Source organism: Onychomys torridus, chromosome 1 (genome assembly GCF_903995425.1).
Source record: "Onychomys torridus chromosome 1, mOncTor1.1, whole genome shotgun sequence".
NCBI classification, from domain to species: domain Eukaryota; kingdom Metazoa; phylum Chordata; class Mammalia; order Rodentia; family Cricetidae; genus Onychomys; species Onychomys torridus.
The window spans coordinates 81432479-81459580 of record NC_050443.1 but is presented as its reverse complement, the minus strand read 5'-3'; the positions used below and the strand labels follow the sequence as shown (position 1 = coordinate 81459580).

The 27102-nt window shown below is 38.1% G+C and overlaps 1 protein-coding gene across 3 annotated transcripts in view; it reads left to right on the top strand.

The window, feature by feature from the left end:
* The window catches only part of Nup98 (nucleoporin 98 and 96 precursor), an 88995-nt gene that overhangs the window by 11051 nt on the left and 50842 nt on the right, over nucleotides 1-27102 (top strand). For 2 of the 3 annotated variants that reach the window (XM_036187651.1, XM_036187661.1), the window contains exons 3-12: nucleotides 504-605; nucleotides 714-890; nucleotides 3749-3888; nucleotides 6401-6508; nucleotides 7136-7316; nucleotides 9539-9702; nucleotides 11073-11210; nucleotides 15104-15242; nucleotides 18691-18783; nucleotides 26699-26839. In XM_036187651.1, coding sequence (XP_036043544.1) covers nucleotides 504-605; nucleotides 714-890; nucleotides 3749-3888; nucleotides 6401-6508; nucleotides 7136-7316; nucleotides 9539-9702; nucleotides 11073-11210; nucleotides 15104-15242; nucleotides 18691-18783; nucleotides 26699-26839 — 1383 coding nt within the window. The remainder of the gene's footprint in view (nucleotides 1-503; nucleotides 606-713; nucleotides 891-3748; nucleotides 3889-6400; nucleotides 6509-7135; nucleotides 7317-9538; nucleotides 9703-11072; nucleotides 11211-15103; nucleotides 15243-18690; nucleotides 18784-26698; nucleotides 26840-27102) is intronic. The other variant, XM_036187670.1, reaches the window with a different exon arrangement.

Below are 27102 nucleotides of genomic sequence, written 5' to 3'. Positions count from 1 at the left end.
GTTAGATCTGAGACAGTCTGTAGGATCCTTGTGCTTATCTTCACTGATGGTGGAGGATCCACCCACTGTAGATTGCACCATCCCTTGTGCTTATCTGTCCCTCCACTGCCTGTGCTAGACAGGTACTCTATACCACCGGGCAGCATGCACAAAGTCACACCTTTTCACTTCAAGTTCATAGCCTTCTGGAGACAAATACCTTGGCTTGATTTCTGTCCTGTAAGAATTTTGATGGAAATTTGAGAAAGGCTTCAAACTGTATTAGTGGTCCTACTTAATGAAGTGTTAAGAAATGTAGCTGGACAGTGGTGGTGCAGGCCTTTAATCCCTGCGATCTGGAGTAAGAGGTATGAGGATCTCTGAGTTTGAGGCCGGCCTGGTCTACCGAGTGAGTTCCAGGACAGCCAAGACTACACAGAGAAACCCTGTCTCAAAAAACCAAAATAAAACAAAGAAATGTTTAAAACTGTTTTACTCACAGACCCTGGATTTTGCTGTTTCAGATACTGGCTTTGGTACTACTAGTGGAGGAGCATTTGGAACATCTGCATTTGGTTCTAGCAACAATACTGGAGGCTTATTTGGAAATTCACAGACCAAACCAGGTAAGAGATTTTGTTTGGAATACATCTGGTTTATGTGTAGATGGTATAGAAATTTACTTGGTAACTACAATTTACTACATAAACTTTTTTCCCCTTCCATCTCTTTAGGAGGATTATTTGGTACCAATTCATTTAGCCAGCCAGCAACCTCCACAAGCACTGGCTTTGGATTTGGTACATCGACAGGAACATCAAATAGTTTGTTTGGAACTGCAAGTACAGGGACCAGTCTTTTCTCATCCCAGAACAATGCATTTGCACAAAATAAACCAACTGGCTTTGGGAGTAAGTAGAACACCATTCTTTGTACTTCTAATGGTTTAGTATTTGATTTGTTTGTTGAATGTGTCCTCTCTTCTTTGCTCTGTGCTCACTACCTCCTTTCCCACCAAGTGGTCAAAACCAGGAAATAGGAGAATCTGAAAATGTATTGAGTTTTGTAGGCTAGAAAAGAGGGCAGTAAATATATCTCTTAAAGAATAGGGGCTTGAAGCAGTAGTATTTGTAAAAGATGCAGAGAGGAAGAGATGCCTGACAGAGAATCTCAGTTCAAGGTCATACTGGTCTACAAAATGAGTTTCAGGAGCCAGGGTTACACAGAATATAGAATATAGATATAGAATACCCAGACATAGGATGAAAACTCAGGTCAGAGTAGTATTGTTGGAGGTATGCTGACAGGGTGTCAAGAAGGGTGTGTTCAAGTCAGTCAGTAGTGTTGACTGCAAAGACAACTCTTTCCTTATCTGTGTCTCACATTTACAACGAAAAGACTAGAGCACCTGGATGAGAAATGCTGTATATGCTTTGATTACTCCCCTCCATTCCTTGCTCATGGCAGATGTTTTTAATTTTTTTTTATTTTTTTAGCTGAGGATCGAACCCAGGGCCTTGTGCTTGCTAGGCAAGCACTCTACCACTGAGCTAAATCCCCAACCCCCTAATTTTTAACCCTTTAATATGTATTTAGATTTATGTATTATATATACAGTGTTCTGCCTACATGGCAGAAGTAGGCACCGGATCTCATTACAGATAGTTGTGAGCCACCATGTGGTTGCTGGGAATTGAACTCAGGACCTCTGGAAGAGCAGTTGGTGCTCGCTCTTAACCGCTGAGCCATATCTCCAGCCCAATTTTTAACCCTTTAAATTCACATGGCTAGTAACTGCTTCTTTACATAGTACTTTAGAGCAACACTAAATGTGCCCTATGAGGTGATGCTATTTATGGTACAAGAGCACAGTAATATAAGTGGCTAACTAACCAACAGTATTTTTTGAAAGGCAAAATTGTGGGGATGTTGGAAAAAAATGTTTTTTGGTGTGACAGAGTCTCATGTAGCCCTGGGTGGCCTCAAACTCTTGACTCTACCTCCCCAATTGTTGATATTACATACAAGTTTCTGCCACCATTTCTGGTAGGACGTTGAAACATTCCCTATAAAATGCAATCTTAGGGTGCTAATTCAAAAGTGATACCCCCCACCCCCCGAAAAAAAAATTTAAAAAGCCAGGCAGTGGTGGTACACACCTTTAATCCCAGTACTCAGGAGGCAGAGGCCAGCCTGGGCTACAGAGTGAGTTCCAGGAAAGGCACCAAAGCTAAACAGAGAAACCCTGTCTCCAAAAAAAAGTGATATTCCTACTAACTTTAAACTATATATTAAGGTTAGAGTTAGTTAGAAATGATAGTTTGCCAATGGGCAATCAAATGCTCATAATGGTTATTAGCATATCACTTAAGATAAACATTGGCAGGTAGATTTTTCTTGTTTACTGACATTCTGGCACTGTATGATGTCTCTTTGGTTTTTCGAGATAGGATTTCTTTGTGTCTTTCCTGGAACTCACTCTGTAGACCAGGCTGGCCTCAAACTCACAGAGATCTGCCTGCTTCTGCCTCCCAAGTGCTGGGATTAAAGTTGTGTGCTGCCGCCACCACCACCCGATGACTTAACCATATATTTTTTTTAAAGATTTATTTATTTATTATGTATACAGCATGTATGACCAGAAGAGGGCACCAGACCTTATTACAGATGGTTGTGAGCCACCATGTGGTGCTGGGAATTGAACTCAGGACCTCTGGAAGAGCAGTCAGTGCTCTCAACCTCTGAGCCATCTCTCCAGCCCCACCATATTTTAAGAAAGATAGTCTGGGGGCTGGAGAAGGAGCACTGGCTGCTCTTCCAGAGGACCCAAGTTCAACTGCCAGCACCCATGTGGCAGCTCACAGCTGTCTGTACTCCAGTTGTGGTGCAGCCAACGTTCTTACCCAGACATCCATGCAGGTAGAACATCAGTGGAAAGAAAGATAGTCTTTAGTTTCTTTTTTCTTTTCTTTTCCCCTTTTTGAGACAGGTTTTCACAAAGTACTTCTAGCTGACCTGGAACTCACTATGTAGACAAAACTGGCTTCAGAGATCTACCTGTCTCTGCTTCCCTTCTGAAGTTAAAGGCATGGGCCACAATGCCCTGCTAGGTAGAGTCTGCTATTTCTATGTTAGTTACTTTTTGGATTTTGAGACAAGTGTCTCACTGTGTGTAGCCTGGGCTAGTCTGGAACTCACTGTGAAGCTAGCCCAAACTGAAAGCATTCCCAAGTGCTTGGATTACAGTCCTGCTTCTGAGTTAGTTTCTGTAAAATGACCAACAATGCCCTCTGATTTTACCTTTTTTTAGGGATGGTTATCACATTTTATGTTAACCTGTCTATGTTTAATGCTTCCGTAGGACGATTTACATGTTCAAAATATTCTCATAATGTATGGGTACATGAAGTATTATATCTAATTAAAAAACATAGGATATTTATGTGTTGATGTCTGTTATGAGGTATTTTCAGAAAGACAATTTTATTCAGCATTCATTCTTCTTAGTAAGAAAAGGAGAAATGAGATAAAATGCACAGTTAGTGTTTCTTTGTAGTCTTGTCTGTACATGGGTTTGGATTATTTTACCTTGAAAGTTGTAGCCTGGAAGCATGTGTTGGTATAGAATATTGCCTAAATAAATCTGCTCAGGAGAAATAAAGAATATTTGACATTGTGAAAGCACTGCTGCTATTACCGTACCTTACTTCCAAGGTGTTCAGGATGAAGTTGTTTGCTATTTAATTCTAATTTTCTTTCTAATTTACAGATTTTGGAACAAGTACTAGCAGTGGAGGGCTCTTTGGAACTACAAACACCACCTCTAACCCTTTTGGTAGCACATCTGGCTCTCTCTTCGGGCCAAGTAGTTTTACAGCAGCACCTACAGGAACCACTATTAAATTTAATGTACGTATTTTCTTCCAGAATGTTTTTTTTCCTATGTATTTCTTTGTAGAATGAATTGTCAGATTGCTCCTATTTCCAGTAATTCATATCATAGTTTGGCTTTTTAAAAAAATAAGCTTATTTTTATGTGTATGAATATTTGTTGCATGTGTGCATGCCAGTACCCAGGGAAGCCAAAAGAGGGTATCACAATCTCTTGGAATTGCAAGAACAGATGGTTGTGAACCTCCATCTGGTGCTGGTGTAATATAGGCCTCAAGACCTTGGCATAATTGACTACACTTTAGAGGCCCTATTCTGACCTTAGAACCCAACACATAGATCCCAATACTTGGTAAAAATGGGAACAAAGACCTAATCCATCAAAGACCTATTCCTTAATTCCAGGATCCAGGAAAATCCTTAAATGTGCTAACCTTGCTTTTTTGTTTCTGTAGTTTTTACTTCTTGGTAACTATTCTTGCTAGCTGACCAGGTTTTATGTATTAAAGACAAGGATCAGTGAGGCTTGGGGCTGCATGATTTGGGCAAGCTCCCTGTGTAGCCTTCAGTGGGCAATATATAAACTCTTTTCAACTTTAAGAGTGTCTGTGTGGGATGGGGGTGGGGGTCCATGCCATTAACCCCAGCACTTGGGAAGCAGAAGGTGGATCTCTGAGTTTGAGGCCAACCTGGTCTACAGAGCAAGTTCCAGAATGTCCAGGGCTACACAGAGAAACCCTGCCTCAAAAAAAAAAAAAAAAAATTTTTTTTTTATATTGCCCTGATGGTATTAAGTCTCATACATGCATGGTAGGTAAGGCACTCTACCACTGAGCTGAAATTAATCTCCAGCATGAAACATCATCTAGATTACAATGTATATTAAAATTGTACTTACTTCAGTCAAGTTTGTATTTAGTGTTGATTATGATAGCCATATATATGCAGAATTCCTGAGGTAGGGTCTTGCTGTGTAATCCAGGCTGGCTTTTTATACTGACTACATAGATCAGACTTGCCTTGAACTCAGTGATCTTGCTTCCCCTTTTTAGTGCTAGGATTCCAAATGTCTATCAGTATTTTCTGTTCTAAAGCAGAATTGGGGTAATCATCTGTTTATAGAAATAAAGAATAATGGACAGATCATAGAAAAAGAACTTCTTCATGAAGATATGTAGAACAGTCTATCATCTATTCAAGAATAAAACCTTGGATCTCTATCAGTTCGAGGCCAGCCTGGTCTACAAAGTGAGTTCCAAGACAGGCTCCAAAAGCTACACAAAGAAACCCTGTCTCAAAAACAAACACAAAAAGAATAAAACCTTGGGTGGAATGGAAAAATGAGACAGTAAAGTGGATGGGAGGGTTAGTGCACTATGGGCCTTGTAGTTAAACCCTGGCCTTCAAAGGCATGTGTAGGCTATTAGAATATTGTCTCAAAAAAATAAAACTGGATGTAGTGGCTCACACCATTAATCCTTAACACTCAGGAGGCAGAGGCAGGTGGATCTCTGAGTTCAAGTCCAGCCTGCTTAATATAGAGTTCCAGGACAGCCATGGCTACATAGAGGCCCTGTCTCTCAATGAATTAATAAAAGAATGAAAAATAAAAAGCAGATAATTAAAGAACAGATGATACTGCTTTTAAAGATCTAAATATGTATATTTTTTTTTTGAGTAAATTGGATAAAACCATTGGTAAGAATATTACCTGTATTTTACCATATAAGTGGATAGCTTGAGTTGAGAGGCTAATACTTAAGTTTGTGGTAAATCTGTTACCAAGATGGATTTATTCAAGGCTAGAGAAATGGCTTAGTAGTTAATAGTACTTGCTATTCTTACAGAGGACTGGAATTTGGTTCCCAATACCTACCTATTGGCTTATAACTGTCTATTAATTACTCTTAACTCCAAGAGATACAATGCCTCCAGCCTCTGTACACTCACATGTACATATACATTCAGGCACACAGCTATGTATAATTAAAAATAATAAAAAATTATCTTTAAAAATGAAGATTGGGTTTGTTCACATAACTGTGATGTTGGAGAAAGATCAGAAATGTTACCCTATATTTTAATCAAGCATCCTTGAAAAACAATTTGATTATGCCATGAGGGTCTTACTGTGGTGCCCAGACTGGTCTTGAGTTCCTGGTCTCAAATGATCATGCTTCACCTTCAAAAATATTTGGCACTATAGGTTTGTGCCACTGTGCCTAGCTCCATCTTTTATTTTGTTTGAGATAAGGTCTCACTCGTAGCCTTCCCGAGTTGGTTTGATATTCATAGCTCCCTCTGGAGTGCTGGGATAGTTGATATAGGCCATCATGCCCTCCTAAATAGTGTTTTTTGAGTGGGGCGGGGAGTGCCTTTGCAAATGTTAGGCATTCACCACTGAACTGTATCCAGCCCTTGGCCCTGTCTTGTTACAAAAGAAGAAATGGAATAATTTTAAAGTTCAGTGGTTGGCAAACTGTGTCTGTAAGAGTTGGACTTAGAAATGTACCTTTGTCTTCCTCTGCAGCCTCCTACTGGTACAGACACTATGGTCAAAGCTGGTGTTAGCACTAACATCAGTACCAAGCATCAGTGTATTACTGCTATGAAAGAGTATGAAAGCAAGTCACTAGAGGTAAGTAAAATGAAGTACAGAAAGTGAGCCGAATACTTTCATTGTACATAAAAACAGCTTTTTCAAATATTTGATTCTTTGTAAGATTAAGTGGTTCGAATTGGATCTGAGTAAAAGTTTTACATTAATCAAGGTGTTTTTCAAGATCATATATTATTAGGAATACATTATTTTATAATATTCTCCACATATACAGGTCTATCTAGTATTCTGTTCTGGTTAGATATTTACAATGCAGTGAGCATGCATGTTTGTGCATACATGACTTTTTAGTAAATTTATGCAAAATCCTAAGTATATGGCTTAATAAGTTTTTCATTAAGTGGAAAGATACTTATCAAGTGACAGTATAGAGAAAAAAAGGAAAAGAAACAAGAATAGCTAACATCCCAATGCCCTTATTAATAACCCTGCCCCTCATCATAATACTCTCCTTCCAAAATTAACTGCTATCTCGATTGCCCAATTTTTGCCAGTCTTTGAGTTTTATATAGATGGATACTTACTTTTGTAATTTAGTATTACACCTCATCAGTGATGTTACTCTAATAGATTGTTGGGGAGTCTCTTCTAAGTAATTTTTCTTTTTTTGCTGTATGTTAAGTTTGGTAATGTGCTTACCTTCAGGAACTTCGTTTGGAGGATTATCAGGCTAACCGTAAAGGCCCACAGAACCAAGTGGGAGCAGGAACCACAGCTGGCTTATTTGGGTCTTCTCCAGCGACTTCCAGTGCAACAGGACTCTTCAGCTCCTCTACCACTAATTCAGCTTTTTCATACGGTCAGAACAAAACTGGCTTCGGAACTAGTAAGCACTTGATTGTATCATAAAGAAGAATGGTCAAATAAAAGTAAATCGTGGCTTACTTCGTTACAAGATCTGTGGAGAAAAAATAATTTGGGGATATTTATGAATAGGGAGAGATAGTTAAAAGTGAAATAGCTAAGGAATCCTTCATTTCAGAGGTGATATTTGAGTAGTAACCTACTCAAAGGTAAAAGAACTGGTTGTATTTTTAGGAAAAATCTGCTAACTTGAAGTTATGAGTCTCAAAACTCTGAGAGGTTTTAGAGGCCTTTTTGAAGCAGGGTCTCACTCTAACTCAAGTTGACCTTAAACTCAAAGCAATCCTGCTTCAGCCTTCCAAATACTGGTGTTATAAGCGTGAGCCACCAGGCCCAAAAAACTCAGGTTTTTACCTGAGAGGTGAGTGTTCCAGAATTCTAGGGGACACAAGGGCTGTATTTAATAGGACTTTGCGAGTGGATCAGAGCTTGACTTGGAACTTGCTACGTAGGCCAAAGTAGCCTTAGATTATCACAGTCTTCCTGCTTCTGCCTCTCAGGTGCTGGACTTGTAGGCATATGTACCTTACCCTGCAAGAGATGACTTTTTATTTGCTTGGGAAACATTAAGGTTTATTTTGAAAGAGAAGTCATTTGATAATGAGTGAAGGTTCATTCTGAGGATTACTACTATATTCAGAGTAGTACAAAGTAGTACAAAATTAGTATAAAAATGCTGGGCATGGTGGTGCACACCTTTGATCCCACTTGGAGATCACTTGGAGCATTTGGAGACTGAGGCAGATGGCCCTGAGTTCGAGGCCGGCCTGGTCTACAGAGTAAGTTCCTGGACAGCGAGTGCTACACAGAAATCCTGTCTCGAAAAACAAAAGCAAAAAATAGTTGTACTTTCAACGTGGAAAGGTTGATAGTGTCTTAGACAAAAGGGTTGGGGTTGGGTGTATAACTCAAGCATATATAAGGTTCTGTTTTCAGTCCCCAGGAATACATTATCAGATTCTAAACCCTGATTAGATAACCATGTTGATTCAGTATAGGGTGTGAAAGCATTTAGGGTGATAGCTAAGTTACTTGATAAAAATGCAAAAGTTACAATACAAAGCTTACATTGTAGCTTGTCTGGGTTGTTCATGATTATAATTACAGGATTTGGGAAGTGAAGATAAAGAATTGAAGATTACCCTTAGCAACATAGTAAACTGTGAGGCCACTCTGCCAAAAACCAAAGCAAACAAAGATTTTTTCCTTCCTGGATTTCTCCCTTAGCCATAAGTTTACCTCTGTAAAGGCAAACAAAAGTTACAAAGTTTCCATAGCTTTCTAGAAAAATGTATCTAGTTTACATTTAACATTCTTTTCAGCCTTAGTATTTCTGACTTAACAGATTTATTCCTTTCATTTTGTTTTTTTTTTTTTTTGAGACAGGATTTCTCTGTCCTGGAACTCACTATGTAGACTAGGCTGGCCTTGAACTCACATAGATTCTCCTGCCTCTGCCTCCCAAGAGCTGGGATTAAAAGGCTGTGCCACTATGCTCAATGAATACAGTACTGTATATAAAAGATGAGGCTGAATATATTGATAGGAAGAAAAAAACTCATTCTGTCAAAATTAATTTAAACATAGATTGAATATTTTTCCTTATAAAAAGGAAAGTTGAGTTTACAAAGGAAGGTCATTCAGTCTTATTAGAATTCTTTTTTTTTTGTTTTGTTTTCGGGACAGGGTTTCTCTGTAGCTTTGGGCCTTTCCTGGATCTCGCTCTGTAGACCAGGCTGGCCTCGAACTCACAAAGATCCTCCTGCCTCCGCCTCCTGAGTGCTGGGATTAAAGGCGTGTGCCACCACCGCCCAGCTGGAAAGTTTTATATAAAGTAGAGCTAGCTGAAGATAGAAAATGAAGGCTATTAAAGAATTAATATAGCTGGGCGGTGATGGCGCACGCCTGTAATCCCAGCACTCAGGAGGCAGAGGCAGGTGGATCTCTGAGTTCAAGGCCAGCCTGGTCTCCAAAGCGAGTTCCAGGACAGCCTCCAAAGCTACAGAGAAACCCTGTCTCCAAAAACCAAAAAAAAAAAAAAAAAAATGAATATAGAATAATTTGGATAGCAATAGACAAAGCTCAGATGATTGACTTACTGGCTCATTTGAGAGTTCTATTTGTTTTTTGGTTTTTTTTTTTTTAATTTGTATTTTGTTTATTTCTCCTTTCCTTTTCTGAAAGGCACAACTGGATTTGGAACAAATCCAGGTGGTCTCTTTGGCCAACAGAATCAACAGACTACCAGTCTCTTCAGCAAACCGTTTGGCCAGGCTACAACTACCCAGAATACTGGCTTTTCCTTTGGTAATACTAGTACCCTTGGGCAGCCGAGCACCAATACTATGGTAAGGAAACAGGTCCTTGGTTAACTCTAGGTCTTATATGTTAAGCTAATAATCATGTTCACCTTGTAAGTGCTAGCTCCACAGCAGTCCTTTAGAGCTGAGGTTATTTAGTATGGGGAAGAAAACAAATCTTTGTGTAATGAAGACCTAGATTTTGTCTCAGCCCGTACACTACTCATTGAGAGTTTGTTGAATGAGTCATTTATCTTTTCTGACCATAGTTTTCTTATCACTAAGAGCTTAGTGGGCTACAGGTTGCTATCTTAAGGTTATATACCTTGTGATATTGATGATTAATTGTTCCAGAGGGAGTTGGAGAGAGATAATGAGAAAGGACTGTGTATGAATCATCAAAGTACGTTACATATGTGGATGAGTGTTTAAAAAAAAAAGCATTGTATGGGGGTGGGGATTTAGCTCAGTGGTAGAGCGCTTAGGCCCTGGGTTCGGTCCTCAGCTCTGGGGGCAAAAAAAAAGACAAAAATAAAGCATTGTAAGTAAAGAAAATGGTTATTGAAATTATAAGAACAGAACTATAGAACTGGGCATACTTATAATCTCAGCGTTTGGGAGGAGGAGCCAGAGTTCAAGGATAGTATTGATTATGTATCTAGTTCAAGGCCAGTCTAGGTTATATGAGATTAATCTCAAAAATTAAATGAGCATATGAATAAAATTGAGAATAAAGAAAGGAATTCTCATGTTTAAAGACAACTGATTTTCCAACAAGAGTACCACAACTGATTATCCATCTGCGAAAGAATGAGGTTAAATCCCTCATGAATAGCCAGAGTTTACTCAATAGATCAAATACCTAGAATTACAAAACTCGTGGTTGTGTTTTATGTATGACCCAGGGTCTCACTGTGCAGTCCAGGCTTCCCTGAGACTTGCTTCAGCCTCATACATGATGGGATTATAAGTATGAGTTATGTCCAATTTATAAAGCATTTAGAAGAAAATGAGGTGAGTTTTTTTATTGTTTGTTTTGATAACATAGTCTTGTTATAGCTTAGATTATCCTGGAATTTCCTATGTAACCTAATACCTTAGAGCACCAGAATTCATAGAAAGCCTTAGTACATGCCCAGCATTTGAAGTTCATTGTTCTGGAAACAGGGACTTAGGTTATAGGGATGAATTTACAGTCCTGGACTCTAAAGTTTTAATAACTTTAGCTTCGCTGTTTTGGGAAGGATACCTTATTCTTGCTTTTCAAGGTTGTGCAAAGAAATGTTCCAAGAATTTTGTGTTTATCACACATGCTTTTATAAGCAATGGTGACTTTTAAAAAATTGTTTTTATTTATCTCTCTAAGATTTTAAAGAAAACTACCATGACTGCCTTTTAATCTAAATTACCCATTCCAGGGCCTCTTTGGAGTAACTCAAGCCTCACAGCCAGGAGGTCTTTTTGGGACAGCTACAAATACCAGCACTGGGACAGCATTTGGAACAGGAACAGGTCTCTTTGGGCAGCCCAGTACTGGATTTGGTGCAGTTGGTTCGGTAGGTGTTGACAGTTGATTGTAATCTGAAGTGTTTAAATCTGTTAAAGGAATATATAAAGCAGATAATTGTCTTCCAAGAATTTAATATCTATATGTTTATTTTTTCCCTCTTAATTGTATAAAATTTTAAAAATTTTATTTTTTATTTTTTGTATGTATGCCTATACCACACTACACACATGACATTCAGAAACCACTGTGGAAGCCTAGCAGTGTTGCCAGTGCACACCTTTAATCCCAGCAAGGACAGGTGGATCTCTGTGAGTTCAAAGACAGCCTGATCTATAGAGTGAGTTCCAGGACAGCCAGGGCTAGCTACACAGAGAAACCCTGTCTCGCAAAACCGAATGAATGAATGAATGAATGAATGAATGAATGAATGAATTAATTAATTTAATTAATTAATTAATTAATATAATTAAATAAATAAAACAATAAACAAACAAACAAATAAATAAAGCTACTTGTGGGAGTCCAGTCTCTCATGCTGTCTGGGTTCCAAGGATCAAAATCAGATCAGGTTTGGTGGCAAGTATCTTTACCCACTGAGCCATCTTGCCAGCTCCTCTCTTGGTCTTTATGTCAGGGTCTTAAGAAGCGCAGACTGGCCGAGCGTGGTGGCACACACCTTTAATCCCAGCATTTGGGAGGCAGAGCCAGGTGGATCTCTGTGAATTCGAGGCCAGCCTGGTCTGCAGATTGAGTTCCAGGAAAGGCGCAAAGCTACACAGAGAAACCCTGTCTCGAAAAACAAAAAACAAAAAACAGACAAAAAAAAAAAAGAAGCACAGACTGACTGGAACTTCTGTGTAGCCAAGGATAAGCTCAAACTCCTCATGCTGCTACTTCCTTAGTCCTGGGATTCAGGCATGTACTACTAGTTAGAAGTTTGCCCCAAACTGCTAGTTTTCATGTTTCAGCATCCCAGGTACTAGGATTGCAAACATTTGCCATCATGCCCAGTTTCATGAAGTTTTGGGGACTAAACTCTGGGCATTATGCATTCTCAGAAAGTTCTGTAGTAACTACTGGCTGTCTCCTCTGCTCCATGGTTTTGTTTTTTTTTTAAGATTTATTTATTAATTATATATACAATGCTCTGTCTGCATGTGTCCCTGCAGGCCAGAAGAGGGCACCAGATCTCATTACAGATGGTTGTGAGCCACCATGTGGTTGCTGGGAATTGAACTCAGGACCTCTGGAAGAGCAGTCAGTGCTCTTAACCACTGAGCCATCTCTCCAGCCCGCTCCATGGTTTTTTTTTTCAGTTACTATTATTGTCTTATCTCAGTGATGGTGTGGTGTACTTCTGTTTGAAAGTATATTAAGTGCTGGAGAGATGGCTCAGCAGTTAAGAGCACTGGCTGCTCTAACAGAGGACTTGGATATGACTACTAGCACCCATGTGTCAGCTCACTTCTGGCTTCTGTAGGCATTAGGCATACACATGGTGCATAGACAGATGTAGGCAAAACATCCATACACATTAAAAAGAAAACCAAAATATCAGCCAGACGGTGGTGGTGCATGCCTTTAATCCTAGCACTCAGGAGGCAGAGGCAGGTGGGTCCCTGTGAGTTCAAGGCCAGCCTGGTCTACAAAGCAAGTTCCAGGACAGTCTCCAAAGCTACATAGAGAAACCCTGTCTTGAAAAATTAAAAAAAAAAAAAAAAAAAAAAAAAAAAAAAAAATTGTAAAAGAGAAAAAATACTGTTATAATTGGTTAGTTTAGTTTTATTTTTTAAAAACATTTATTTATTTATTACATATACAGTGTTCTGTCTGCATGTGTCCCTGCAGGCCAGAAGAGGGCACCAGATCTCATTACAGATGGTTGTGAGCCACCATGTGGTTGCTGGGAATTGAACTCAGGGCCTCTGGAAGAGCAGTCAGTGCTCTTAACCACTGAGCCAACTCTCCAGCCCAAGTTTTAATTTTTAAATTGCGAAGTAAAGTTGCCCTTTTTTATTTTTCCAAGACAGGGTTTCTTCATGTAGCCTTGGCTTTCCTGGAACTCACTATGTAGACCAGACTCCTCAGAGTGAGAGATCCACTTGCCTCTGTCTCTTGAGTGCTAGAATTGAAGTCTTGTGCTACCACCTCGAAGCTTAATCCTGCTTGTTTTTATTATGTACAATATAATCTTTTTGTGTTTGTTTTATACTTAATATCTGATGCCATTACAGGCTCCCTTTAAGTTTCTAAGTTTATTTAGAATCCATTTGGGTAGTTTTTTATGTACTCTATCAGTTTACATTATTTTAATCAGATTTTTTTGTGTGTGGTTTTTCAAGACAGGGTTTCTCAGTGTAGTTTTGGTATCTGTCCTGGATCTTGCTTTATAGACCAGGCTAGCCTAGAACTCACAGAATTACCTGACTCTGCCTCCCAAGTGCTGGCACTAAAGGTGTGTGCCACCACTGCCTGGCACAGATTTTAAAAAAAAAAAAAAGACAGATTTTATTACGTAGCTCTGGCAAGCATGAACCTTGCTGTATAGATCAGGGTGGCCTCAAACTTATAGAGATCGACCTGCAAAGTGTTGAGATTGAAGGCTTGTACCATGTCATGTGTCCAGCCCAAATCAGATATTTCTTAACTCCTAGTTTTCCTTTTTGTGTTTTGAGGGATAAACTAGAATGGTATTTGGAAATTAAATGCTTTTGGAGTTCATTGATCCCTAGAATTATAGGGATTCTCATGCTGTGGGAGATGTAACTCAGTTATTTACCTTATTGAATTAAGTTGTCTAAGTATAGAACTACTATTTTGAAATGCATTTAAAAAGAGCAATAAATTTTAATACCATTTTGGGGGAAAAAATGACAGTTTGGATGTAATTCAGGTGCAGAAATGTGTGGCTGGCTTGAGCAAGGCCCAAGTTTTTGTCCCCAGTACTATCACCACCACTATAAACAGCTGCTCAAACATAGCTGATACAAGAAGATTGAAAGTTCAAATCCAACCTGGGCCATAGAAAGTTCAAGGCCAGCCTGAACTATATAATACACCGCCTCAAACAAATTAAGAGCTGAAGTATTAGAATGCTTGCTTAGCACACACAAGGCCTTGGGTCTAGTTCCCATACTACAAACAAAGTGTTTTCTCTTTCTCTTTTCACCCTCCTTCTTCCTCTTTTTCTCTCTCCTTCTTGACTTTCTCTCCCTCTTGTCTCCAATAAAGCAGCCTGGTCTTCCTCCTGGCTCAGTTTCCCAGATGCTGGTATTACAGTCCTATACTACCACATCTGGCCAGGGAAAACTTTGGTTGCCTTGTTATTTCCACTTTGACTCACTGGAATCCTGTTTGCTAAGGTGTTAATTTTTTGTGTTAAAGCATTGTGCTTAGAATCTTGCTCAGATTATTATATCTTCTGATTAATCTGTCTTTTCATAAAAATTACAACTTTTTCTTCTTCCATTACACATTTAATAGTTGGAGTAGCTTATTTGTATCCTTTCGCTCTTTCATTACTTTAAATTATGTGTATTGTGTGTTGGCATGTGGGTATGTACGTATAAATGAGGTACCTTGGGGACCAGAAGTGTAGGATCTCCTGGAACTGGATTACAGTCAGCTTTGAGTCACCTGCTACAAGCGCTAGGAACTGAACTTAAAGAGCAGCCAGTGCTCTTAACCATTGAGCCATCTCTCCAGCCTCTGCTATTTTAAGTTTACCATTTTTAATTATGTGTGTATACATGAGTATAGGTGTCTGAAGAGTTGTCAGATCCTCTTGGAGCTGGCGTGACAGGTGGTTGTAGCCATCTGATGTAGGGCGGGGAATTGAGCTCAGTACACTCTTAGCTGTTGAGCCCTCTCTTCAGCCTGATTACTTTTTCTGTTGTATCTTTATATTGTTTTAATTTTCCTGTATTATTTTCCTTCTAGACCCTGTTTGGCAATAACAAGCTTACAACTTTTGGAACCAGCACAACCAGTGCTCCTTCATTTGGTACAACCAGTGGCGGGCTCTTCGGTAACAAACCAACCCTGACTTTAGGAACCAATACAAACACTTCCAATTTTGGTACATATAAAATGCAGGTTTGACTCTCTTAAAGTTACACTGACTATACCACACATCATTCTCCTGATTCATATGATTGGAAATGTTTAAAAATTCTCAGGTAAGCGATAGCCTGATGCTAGGTACCAGAAACAAAGACTTAAAGTCATGGTACATGATATGAGATATTTAGTATAGATAAATTGGTTTTCATTTTCTCTGGATTACCTCACCAGTAACTGAAAAAGTATATGTGAACCTCATTTGTCCGAAATAACCCATTCTATTCAGGTAGGTTTTAAACACGGGAGTGTAGTGTACAAGAGGAGATTGGTGATTCTTTCTGAATGTCAAAGCTTTGCTGAGTTGGAGGATTATTCTGGCAGTTTTGAGTGTAGTGGCTCACGCCTGTAATACCATACCTATTGAAGCAGGCTGTCCTGGGGTACAGAATGAGACTTATTTCAAAAAGAGCAACAACAAATTGTTCTGATGTTTTGAGATCCTGTTTCTTACCTAAAAATCAAGAAAATAGAAATGAGATTGAGCAAATTGTTTTAAAAAGGAGCTTTATTCTTTTTAGATATGTTAGGAATATTTAAACACCTTTAAAAGAAGCATCATGTTTCAGCTTTATCCATTCATGATTATGTTTTCAGGCATTCATTGTTGTTCACCAGAGTACCTCATTAGGTATTGGTTTGGTTTTTCTAGGAAGATGTGTGCAACATGCTATTTCTTTCTTTCTTTTTTTTTTTCCCCCCCCAGAATTTTTGTTTCTTTGTGGGATTTTTGTTTTGTTTTGAGACAATCTTTTTCTTTTGTTTTGTTTTTCAAAACAGTTTCTTGGCTGTCCTGGAACTGTCTCTGTTGACTAGGCTTGCCTCGAACCCTCTGCCCCTGCCTTCTAAGTGCTGGGATAAAGGTGGGCACCACCACTGCCCGGCTGAGATGGAATCTTATGCAGCCCTGTTTGGCCCTGCAATTTACTGTGTAGACCAGACTGGCCTCAAAAAAAAAAAAAAAAAAAAAAAAAAAAAATTGTAGGACTTTTTCCTCCCAAAGTCCTAGGATTAAAGATGTGTGCTACTACATCTGACTTCATGGTAGGGTTTTGTTTTGTGGTGTTTTGTTTTTGGTTTTTTTTGGTTTTTTTTTGGTTGTAAGATTGTGTTTATACTCTTGCTCACTGATTCCATTATGAAAGGTCTCATCTTTACCTGGCTTGCCTCACTAGCTATATGCTGAATTTGAATTATCTTTACTTTGTAAAATTGTTTTGAAGTAACAGAGTCAGCGAGAATGGAGGAAATGTGTGGTATAAATAGTGTAAAGTTGGCACTTAGATCTCTCCTGTGGGTTTAAGGTTGGCCTTGAATAGCTTGTTTTCTGGTATAAGACTATGATCCTTTCTTGCTAAATTTTAGTTAAAAGAGAAAGAGCATTTTAAAGAGCATTTTCTTTTTAAATCTTCTTTAAGGAAAGTTGATTGTGCTTGAGTGGGCATAACTGTGGGTCTGGGGAGTTAGCTAATGACACAATTCACGAAAAACTTTAATGTAGATACTTGAATCACTTACTGATGTTGAGTCATATTAAATGCTTAGATTTTAAAATGACCAAAATACGCTTGGTTTCAGACTTTTATCTCCTTTAGCTTTATGGTTTTTTTTTTGTTTGTTTGTTTGTTTTTTTGTTTTTTTTTTTTTTTTTTTTTTTCCCAAGACAGAGCTTCTCTGTAGCTTTGGAGCCTGTCCTGGACTTGCTCTGTAGACCAGGCTGGCCTTGAACTCACAGAGATCCATCTGCCTCTGCCTCCCAAGTGGTGGGATTACATGCCTGCGCCACCACCGCCCGGCTTCTTTTTCATTGGTAATAACCAGCCTGATACTGACAAAAAAGTACAATCCCACTACTGACACTGTTAACTCACTTGACCTTTGAAGTTTCTTTCTCCTCAACCTTATTCTTCCTTCTTGAGACAGAGTCTTGCTATATAATAATAAATTGACTCAGCCTTTCAAGAATTTGATTGCAAACTAATAACATAAGCCTTCACACTAAGATTTCATGATAGTTTTTAAATGAATTTGTCTTAAAACCAAGAATTCACCAGGTGGCAGGGGCACACACCTTCAATCCCTTTAATCCCAATACTGATAGGGCAGAGGCTGACTGATCTCTGAGTTCAAAGCCAGCCTGGTCTACATAGTGAACTTTGTCTCAGAAAAACAAACAAATACCCAAGAATTTTTTGGCCAGTTTTTGATCATTCTTTAGCATTATAAATTAGTGACATCATTATTTGCTTTGTTGAAATTTCTTCAAAAGGAATTCTAGAATTTTGTTGTCTCATCAATGAAAAGAAAATAGTAATAAAATATTGATACCTTTAATACCTGTGTATTTCAAAGGGGAGTTTACAAGATTTTCTCTAATTAGGTCAGAGTGAAAAAGAATTGTTTTCTCAACCCTTCATCATTGACAAAGTGTTGAACTCAAGATAGGCTGTTCATAGGATATATATATATATATATATATATATATATATATATATACATATATATATATATATTTTTTTTTAAGTTGTCTTTTTTTAAAATTTATTTACCACTGGTGTTTTGCCTGAAGGTATATCTCTGAGAATGTTTGATCTTAGAGTTAGAGACATTTGTGAGCCACCATGTTGTGGGTGCTGGGAATTGTAGGTCTTCTAGAAGAACAGTTAGTGCCCTTAACGACTGAGCCATCTCTCCAGCCCTGGTTATTTATTTATAATTTTATAGTATAGAGACAGTAGTGGTGGTGCATACCTGTGACCCCAGCACTTGGAAGATAGATAATAAAAGCCACTGTTAATGCCTAGCTATTTGCAGGTTTGCTTGAGTTCTGTGAAACCTTCAAAAAGCACCCCCTCCACAAAAAAAGTAGCTAGTTGAGCCTTTGAGTGTTTTTATGAATTAACGGAGTGTTGGCCTCGGGAACTCACAGAGATCCGCCTGCCTCTGCCTCCCGAGTGCTGGGATTAAAGGTGTGCGCCACCACCACTATAGAGATTTTTATGGGTTGTTTTTTATTCCTTTTTATTTGCTGAGAATTTCTTTAAGTGAAAGTTTGAGGAAATGAACTTTTGTAAGTAAGCCTGCAGCGTGTGTGCCGATTCTGAACCTTACAAAGCTCAAACCTCAAGATGTGACTTTGCTTTGCTATTGGGTATTACCCTATCCTGATTGATATTCCAGGCTTGAAGATGCCATTAAAGCAGTTTAGTAAATATAAAGACTTGTTTGCAGGTGTCAGAATTTTTTAACAAGTTATATTAACTGATAATTAGAGATTCATAAATATCAGTATTAACTTATGGATGCAAAGCTTGAGACCAGTTGTCTTTGTGTTAAGACTCCCTTTTAAAGAAACTGAGAATTGTTTTAAAACTACAGTCCACTCATTCTTCTTCTTTTTTCCTTAGGTTTTGGCACAAATAACAGTGGGAATAGTATTTTTGGAAGTAAGCCAGCACCTGGGACTCTGGGGACTGGACTTGGTACTGGATTTGGAACAGGTAAGAAAGTGTTCCTATGAATTTTAGGAAGTAATTGCAACTTGAGTTTATGAGTTTAGATCATATACTTATAAATAAAAGGCTTAGATTTCCATTTTTACAAATAGATTTATTAAAGCATTTCCAGCAGTTACGTTTTACCAGGTCCTAAAATGTTAGTGCATTTATATTAAATTCACAAAACATAGATTTTGAATATTAGGAAAATTACCTTTTCCACAAAAGTTTCTTCTCCTTTAGTCCTTTTTAGCTGGGAGTTTTAGTTTAAAATGCAAGATTTATTAGTAGTGATAGTAACTTTTAAATCCCTCTGTCTTAACTTCATATGAATAATTCAGACTTGGAATTGTTCACCAGTTAAGCCTCATGGTAAGACAGCATAGAGAATACATGCTGTGGTTATTAACAAAAATGTTGTGCAGTTTTACAAGGTTTGTACATACCTTTCAGTTTTTTATCTTTCATCCCTCTTCCTCCTTTTTTTTTTTTTGTTTGTTTGTTTGTTTTGTTTTTGTTTTTTTGAGACAGGGTTTCTCTGTGTAGTTTTGGTGTCAGTCCTGAGATCTCACTCTGTAGCCCAGGTTGGCCTCAAACTCACAGAGATCCACCTGCCTCTGCCTCCCTAGTGCTGGGATTACAGGCCTGCGCCACCGCCACCTGGCTATAGTTATTTTTCAGTACATTCAAAATATTGATCTTTCTATATCTGTCTTGCTGTTTTCAGCAACTGGGACAAGGGCTTTTACTGTGGTTACTTCTAAATATACAGTAAAATATGGTTTAAGCATACATACTTGCTTCCTTTGCCTAGTTCTCTCATCTTGGTATAGTAATTTATTTGCAGAATTACTTACTTTGCTAATCTCCGCTTCCACTGCCTGGTTTTGTTTCCTTTGCTTTTGCGGTATGGTTTTTCCTTTGCCATCTCCTTAATAGACACTTCTTTTATGTTCATTTGAACTGTTAACCTTTTTTTCCTCTTATTCTTTGAGGCAGAGTCTCATTATGTAGCTTTGGATGACCAAGAACTCGATATGTAGACCAGACTGGCCTCAAACTCACAGAGATTTATTTACCTGTCTCTGCCTCCCAAGTATTGGGATTAAAAGTGTGCATAACCATACACAGCTAATCTTTCTTCTTAAAATAAAGATTTAAACAAATCAGAAATACCATGAAAAGTCTTAAGTGTTTCAGTTGTGAAGTAAACAGCTGTTTAGATTTTAACTGTAACTTGTCTGTATCCCCTTTTGTACTTTTTCAAACATGGTTTCATATATACATTTGTACATGAGTGTTTCATGTCAAGGGATTTTAGATGAATCTTACTTGAGAGATTTTGCCCTGCTGAGGATTGAAGCCCAGATCATATACAGGGTAAGAAAACGCTTTCCCATGGATCCACCCCCACTCCCATGGTCCATTCCTCCATGAGTGGCTTTTGTTTTGGATTTTGTTTTTGTAGCAGAGAAAATGCAGATTTATTAAGGAAAAATGAGACTTGAGTGTGAGGATCTCTAAGGGAAGAATTCTCATGGGTTAGCTTAGACCCAAGATCAAGATGGCATTGTTATACATTGTTGTCTTGGGCTGCAACCAGGATTTAAGAGGATGAACTGAAAATTATTGTACATAGTAAGAATATACCTATTCCCTGAAGTTTGGGGATGTATGCTATACTTTGTATCTCATTGTATTTCTTTCTTTTTCTTTTATCAGCTTATTTTGTTTTGGTCCATGTGTATAGATTTCATTTCAAAATATTGGCTTTAATATTTGAGTGTATGTGTATATGAACACAAAGTTGTATTTTGCATTTGCCATATATATCATTATCTATCTAACTTTCCACTACCATCAGTAGTTGTGGTGTTTGCTGTTAATAGCAAATGTCCTCAATGAAAAATTTTGTTAAATTTGTATTTGTGTTACTATATAATTAATAAGTAAGATTAAAATTGCTCTCTAGGGAGCTGGAGAGATGGCTCAGCAGTTAATAGCATGACTGCTCTTCCAGAGGACCAGTGTTCAATTCCCAGTACTCACATACAGCTCACAACTCTCTGTTTCTCAAGTTCCCGGGAAATCTAAATACCCTCACACAGACATACATACAGATAAAAACACCATTGCGTATAAGAATAAATTTAGAAAATTGCCATATAGAAGCTATACATTATTATTAGTTGGTCTTGTTGATTTGTCTTTCAAAAACAGTACCATTTTGCATTAGTTTTTACATTGTTTGACATGTTCATTTTTCCATACCTTTTCTGTATTGTTTGGCTTTTTCCTTTTGAAATAGAATCTTCCTTTCCTTTTAGTTGTATCTTGTCCATGGTCCTTTCTGTATTTTATTGAAAATATGGTTACAGACTCCTAGTCTTGGAATCCTTCTAGTCACGTAGCTGAGATTACTATAGGTATATCCTATCACACTAGCTTATTGGGTCTTTTCTTTTTTTTAAAGATTTATTTTTTTGTGGATGAGTGTTTTGCTTACCTGTATGTCTCCATGCACTTGCCCACAGAGGCCTGAAGAGGACACTTGTGCCAGATCCCTTGGAACTGGAGTTACATATGATTGTTAGCTGCCATGTAGGTGCTGGGACCTGAACCTTAGACCTCTGGAAGTACAGCTAGTATTTTTAATAACTAAGGCATCTCTCCAGATCCCTTATTGGACTTCGTCATTTTTGCCTATGTGGTAGTGGAAATAGGTATATTCCAATGATTAGTGGTGAAAGTAGCAATCTTTCTGTGAGCCTATTGGTTGTTTGAATCTTTCTGTTCTGTGTATTTGATCATGGCTTTTTTTTTTTTTTTTTTTTTTTTTTTTTAAGATTCGTTTATTATGTATTCAGCATGTCCCTGCAGGCCAGAAGAGGGCACCAGATTTCATTACTCGTAGTTGTGAGCCACCATGTAGTTGCTGGGAACTGAACTCAGGACCTTTGGAAGAGCAGTCAGTGCTCTTAACCACTGAGCCATCTCTCCAACCTGATCATGGCTTATTTTTAATAAATTATGCTTATTATTATGTATATATTATGGCTTCTAATAGCTAATAGTAGAATTTTATTGGTTTGTGTGTGTGTGTGTGTGTGTGTGTGTGTTTTGTTTTGTTCTTTTTCCTGGGCTGATCTTGAACTTCTGGACTCAAGCAATAATGCCTTAGATTCCTGGGTAGTATGCATTATGGGTGTTGGAAATTGAACCAAGGTCTTTCTCATGCTGGGCAAGCAGCTGAGCTTTTACCCCAGGCAGGCCCTTAGCTTTCAATTTTAATTTAATTTAATTAATTATTTTTGAGACAGGGTCTTACTAAGTAGCCCTAGCTATCTTGCAACTACCTGAATAGACTAGGCTGGCCTCAAACTTACAGAGATCTACCTGCCTCTATCTCCTAGTTGCTAGGATTTAAGCCATGCTCCACCATACTGGGCCTTATGAATGCTTTAAAAATCTATGTTCCTGCCTCTGCTCTATGTTAATTTGGCAATTTTTAGTTACCTCATTCAAAGTCCACTCCATAGCTCTGTACTGATCAGTTCTTTTGCTGGTGCTAAAGATGTGTGCTACCACAACAAACCAGCTTTGAATTTTCAAAAAAAAAAAAAATTTTTTTTTTTTTTTTTTTTTTTTGAAATAGGGTTTCTCTGTGTAGCATTGGCTGGCTCTTCTTTAACTTGCTCTGTAGACCAGGCTGGCCTTGAACTCAAATCCTCCTGCCTCTGCCTCCACCTCCCAAGAGCTAGGATTAAAGGCTTGCACCAACACTACTGCTCAGCTCCTTTTTTTCTTTTTGTTTTCTTTCTTTCTTTTTTTTTTTTTTTTTTTTAAATTTTATTTTTATTTATTTATTTGAGACAAGTCTCTTCGTAGCTCTGGCTGTCTTAGAACACCAGGATGGCCTTGGACTCAGAGATCTGCCAGCCTTTCTCTTCCTCTGGAATTCTGTGATTAAAGATGGGCATCACCATGCCCTGTGACCCATGATTGATTGGTTGATTTTGGTTTTTTGAGACAAGGGTCCTCTGTGTAGTCTGGCTTTCCTGGAACTTGCTCTGTAGAAACAGGCTGGTCTTGAACTCACAGTGATTCACCTGCCTCTGCCATTCTGACTGCTGGGATTAAAGGAATGTGTCAAGGGCTACATTTTTCTTTTTGCAGTGCCTTGTATTGAAGCTAGGACCTTATGTATGCAATGCAAGTTATTTTGCTTTGGGGCCACACCCCACCCCTTACACCCTTGACTTTTTTTTTTTTTTTTTTTTTTTTTTTTTTTTTTTTTTTTTTTTTTTTTTTTGAGACAGGGTTTCTCTGTGTAGTTTTGGAGCCTTTCCTGGAACTCACTCTAGCCCAGGCTGGCCTTGAACTCACAGAGATCCACCTGCCTCTGCCTTTCAAGTACTGGGACTAAAGGCGTGTGCCGCTGCCCAACCCACCCTTGAACTTTTTAATGTGCCAAAATTTATATTAAAAACAAGGGGAAAAATGGTTATTTTTTGTGGGTTGTGTGTGTGTGTGTGGAGGAACATGATCCCAGAACACAAAGAACAGTATACATCAATATTTTCTTCTAATTCTCTAGTTGCTAATAGCTTTGGTATCAGCAAATTAAAGGGGACTGTAGCTGAAAGTTTTCTGTGTCCCGCCCAGTCCGCAGCTGCTCAGACCCAAGTAAACACACAGAGGCTTATATTAATTAAAACTGCTCAGCCATTAGCTCAGGCCTACCACTGACTAGCTAGCTCTTACACTTAAACTTAGCCGATTTCTATTAAATCTATATGTTACCACGTTTTATGGCTTTACCCGTGTGCTGTTACATGCTGCTCCATGAATGGCTGACTGACGTCTCCTGACTCAGCTTTCCTCTTTCCAGAATTCTCCTTGTCTGCTTATCTTGCCTATACATCTTGCCTGGCTACTGGCCAATTAGCGTTTTATTAAACCAGTGTACAAAAGCATTATCCCACACTAGGGGGCTTTTTGAAGAACATTTATATTTATACAGATATAAACACAAAAGGTTTTAGTTTCATTTTGAGGTAGTCTTATGTACTCCAGACTAGCATCACACTTTTTATATAGCCAAACATGGATAACCCTGATCATCCAGCTTTCTCCTCCAAGTGTAAATGACAAGCCTGTGCTACTGCACACTGTTTATGTGGTGCTGTGGCATTCATCCTTGGTTTTTATGTACATTGCAAGTGTTCTACCAGCTGAGCTACATTCCCAGCCAGTTTTTGTTGTTTTTAAACAGTATCTCTTATAGCACAGCTGGGCTTAAATTTGCTGTCCTTCCGCTTTGGTCTTTGAGTACTAGATTAAGATGTGTGCTACTACCAGGGGTGGTTTTAAGTCCGAAGAGTCTGAGTGTAAACATAAGACAGGTGAGAATTTTGTGTAGCCATGCAGTTAGTTGTCCATTGACTAATAAATTTTGTCCCATCTTGATTGTATCATCAGTTGAAAATTTGTGTTTAATACAGTTAGCTTGCCAAACATCATAGCTTTTCCTTGATTACTTTAAGCATGTTCAGAACATGCGTGTGTGCCTGCAGTTGAACATCCCACAGGAGTGTCAGCTTGATAGCATTACCCGAGAAAACCTTCAAGCTCACAAATAGAATAAATGACCATTATAAAGTGACAAAACTATCTTTATTTCCATTCACGTCTTTTTGTTTAACATTTCATTTTATTTACGTATTTTTCTCATGTTTATGTTTTATTCTTACATGATTACATTTCTGTTTGGGTTCTGGATCTTGAAGACTGTGTCTTTCCCTTTAGTACAAGCTTTTAAATTGTTCTGTACCCAGGCTGGAGAGATAGCTCAGTGGTTAAGAGCACTCACTGACTGCTCTTCTGGAGGTCCTGGGTTCAATTCTAAGCACCCACGTGGCAGCTCACAACTGCCAGGGGATCTGACACCCATGGCAAAAACCCAGTGGGTACTAAATAAATAAATAAAAGTCCTGCAATTAAAAACAATAATAATAAAATGTACCTTTTTTCCCTGACACTATCCTTAATTCCACAATTTAGTAGTTTAACTGTTAATATTTTGCCTTGACAGTTATTCTTTATAGTCTACAGATCACGTTTTTTGTTGCTATCTTTTCCTTCATGCCTTGTCTGTATGAATAAAGTAAAAGACACAATCAGTAAAGAATTTTACACTTCTAACTTTTGTAACAATAGATCATATATGGAAATTAGGGTTTTTGTTTTGTTTTGGTTTTTTTTTTTTTTTTTTTTTTTTGTGGAAATTAGGATTTTGAGAGTTATCAAGCAAACATTGTAGAGATTCCATGACTGTTATATTTACTAAAACAGACCTTGATCTTAAAATGAACTCTGCCTTTTACAGAATTATACGTAAACTAGCACTATAGAACTCCATACTATTTGTGGGGAGAGCATGACCTAAATGGATTTCATTTGCAGTTTTCATTTTGAGTGATGGAGATTCAAACTCATTCCTCAGTAGAAGTACATGGGCCTTTGGATTTTGTCTTTTGATTTGGATTTTTTTTTCTTTCTAATTCTTAAGTTTAGGTAACCAGTCTTTCTCTAAGAAGAATTTCATTCCCAAGACTGAGACACTAAATAATAAAAATAGAAAATAATTTCTCTGCTACATTAAGAATTTTCAAGATCTGTTTGTAACTTTATGTGTATGAGTGTTTTGCCTGCATACATATATGCGTATGCCTGGTGCCTGTGAAGGTCATGAAGAGGGCTTCAGATTTTCTTGAAGTGGAGTTACAGACTGTTAGAAGTCACCATGTGGATACTGGAGTCAAGCCTGGGTCCTCTATAAGAGCAGCAAGTGCTTCTTAACCCCTGAGCCATCTCATTAGCTCCATATATATTTGTTGTTGTTGTTTTTAATGATGCTGGTGCATATCTGTAATTCTAGGATTTAGGTAGAGAAATGAGCTCTTACTCCAACCAGTCTGATTTGTGTTAAAACTTGAGTATGTTTAGTTCTTACATCACGAGACATTTGGCATTTTGAAGAAAAAAAAAGTTTGTTTAGTTAAAGCTGGTTTCAGGAGATATATAATTAAAAGTACTACTCTCTTTTTGACTATTCAAAGGAGATAATTTGATTTCTTGTAGTTTGGCTTATATGCCAGCTTAAAATGTTAACATTTGGGCTGGAGAGATGGCTCAGTGGTTAAGAGCACTGGCTGGTCTTCCAGAAGACCTGAGTTTGATTCCCAGCACCTACCTTGCAGCTCTCTACTGTTGCAGGTGATTTGATACCTCTTCTGGCTTCCATGAGCACTAGACTTGCATGGGGTGCTTAGATATGCATGGCAGGCAAAAACACACATACACATAAAAATAATTTTTTAAGTTAAGTCACTTAAGTATTTTGGTTTGTAAATACTAAAATACACAGGGAATTTTTTTTTTTTTTTTTTTAAATTTGAAAATCTCTTTTAGTAGAGTAGTAGTTAATGTCTGGTTATTCTGTCAGATAGAGCTGGCTTTGACCCTCCTTTCTATCACAGCATTTGTAACATTTCTAAAATGGGATAACAGTTCCTATTTTAGGTATATTTGTTAATACTTTGTGTGTCTGATAGATACCATGCTTCCTGGAAATGTAATGAGAATGTTTATTCTTTTTAATAATTAGGGAAATATCTTGTTATCCATTATTGTCACATGAGTAGTTGAGGGAATGAACGCAATGAACGATGGTTTTGCCTCTACTGTATCCAGCCCAGTGCCTAGGATGAAGTCAGCATTTACCACACTAGCTCTTTTCTTGAAATGACTGGTCATGATGAAGCTTCCAAATGTATTATATCTTTAAGTAACTGACCTCTGGCACAATAGTCAAAGGATCTTCTGTGGCACTTGTTCTTTCCTCTTGTCTCCATAGCTCTTGGTGCTGGACAGGCATCTTTGTTTGGAAACAACCAACCTAAGATTGGAGGGCCTCTTGGTACAGGAGCCTTTGGGGCCCCTGGATTTAATACTACGACAGCCATTTTGGGCTTTGGCGCCCCCCAGGCCCCAGTAGGTAAGTGTCAGTCACTTTAGAAGGCTTTACAGTTTATTTCTTGCTAATACTTAGCTTGCTGACTTGATTTTCTACTGTCCCATCCTTACTAAATCAGTGTGCATGTGCACATCATTAAATAGCTATGTAATATAGAAGGATTTAGATTCTAGTCATCTTTATCTCCTCATTCCTAGGATTGGTCTCCCTTAGAAATTTTAAATTTATCTAGCATATGATGAAGTTTGTTTCACTAAGTAATATGCTTGTATTTCTGTGTTTTG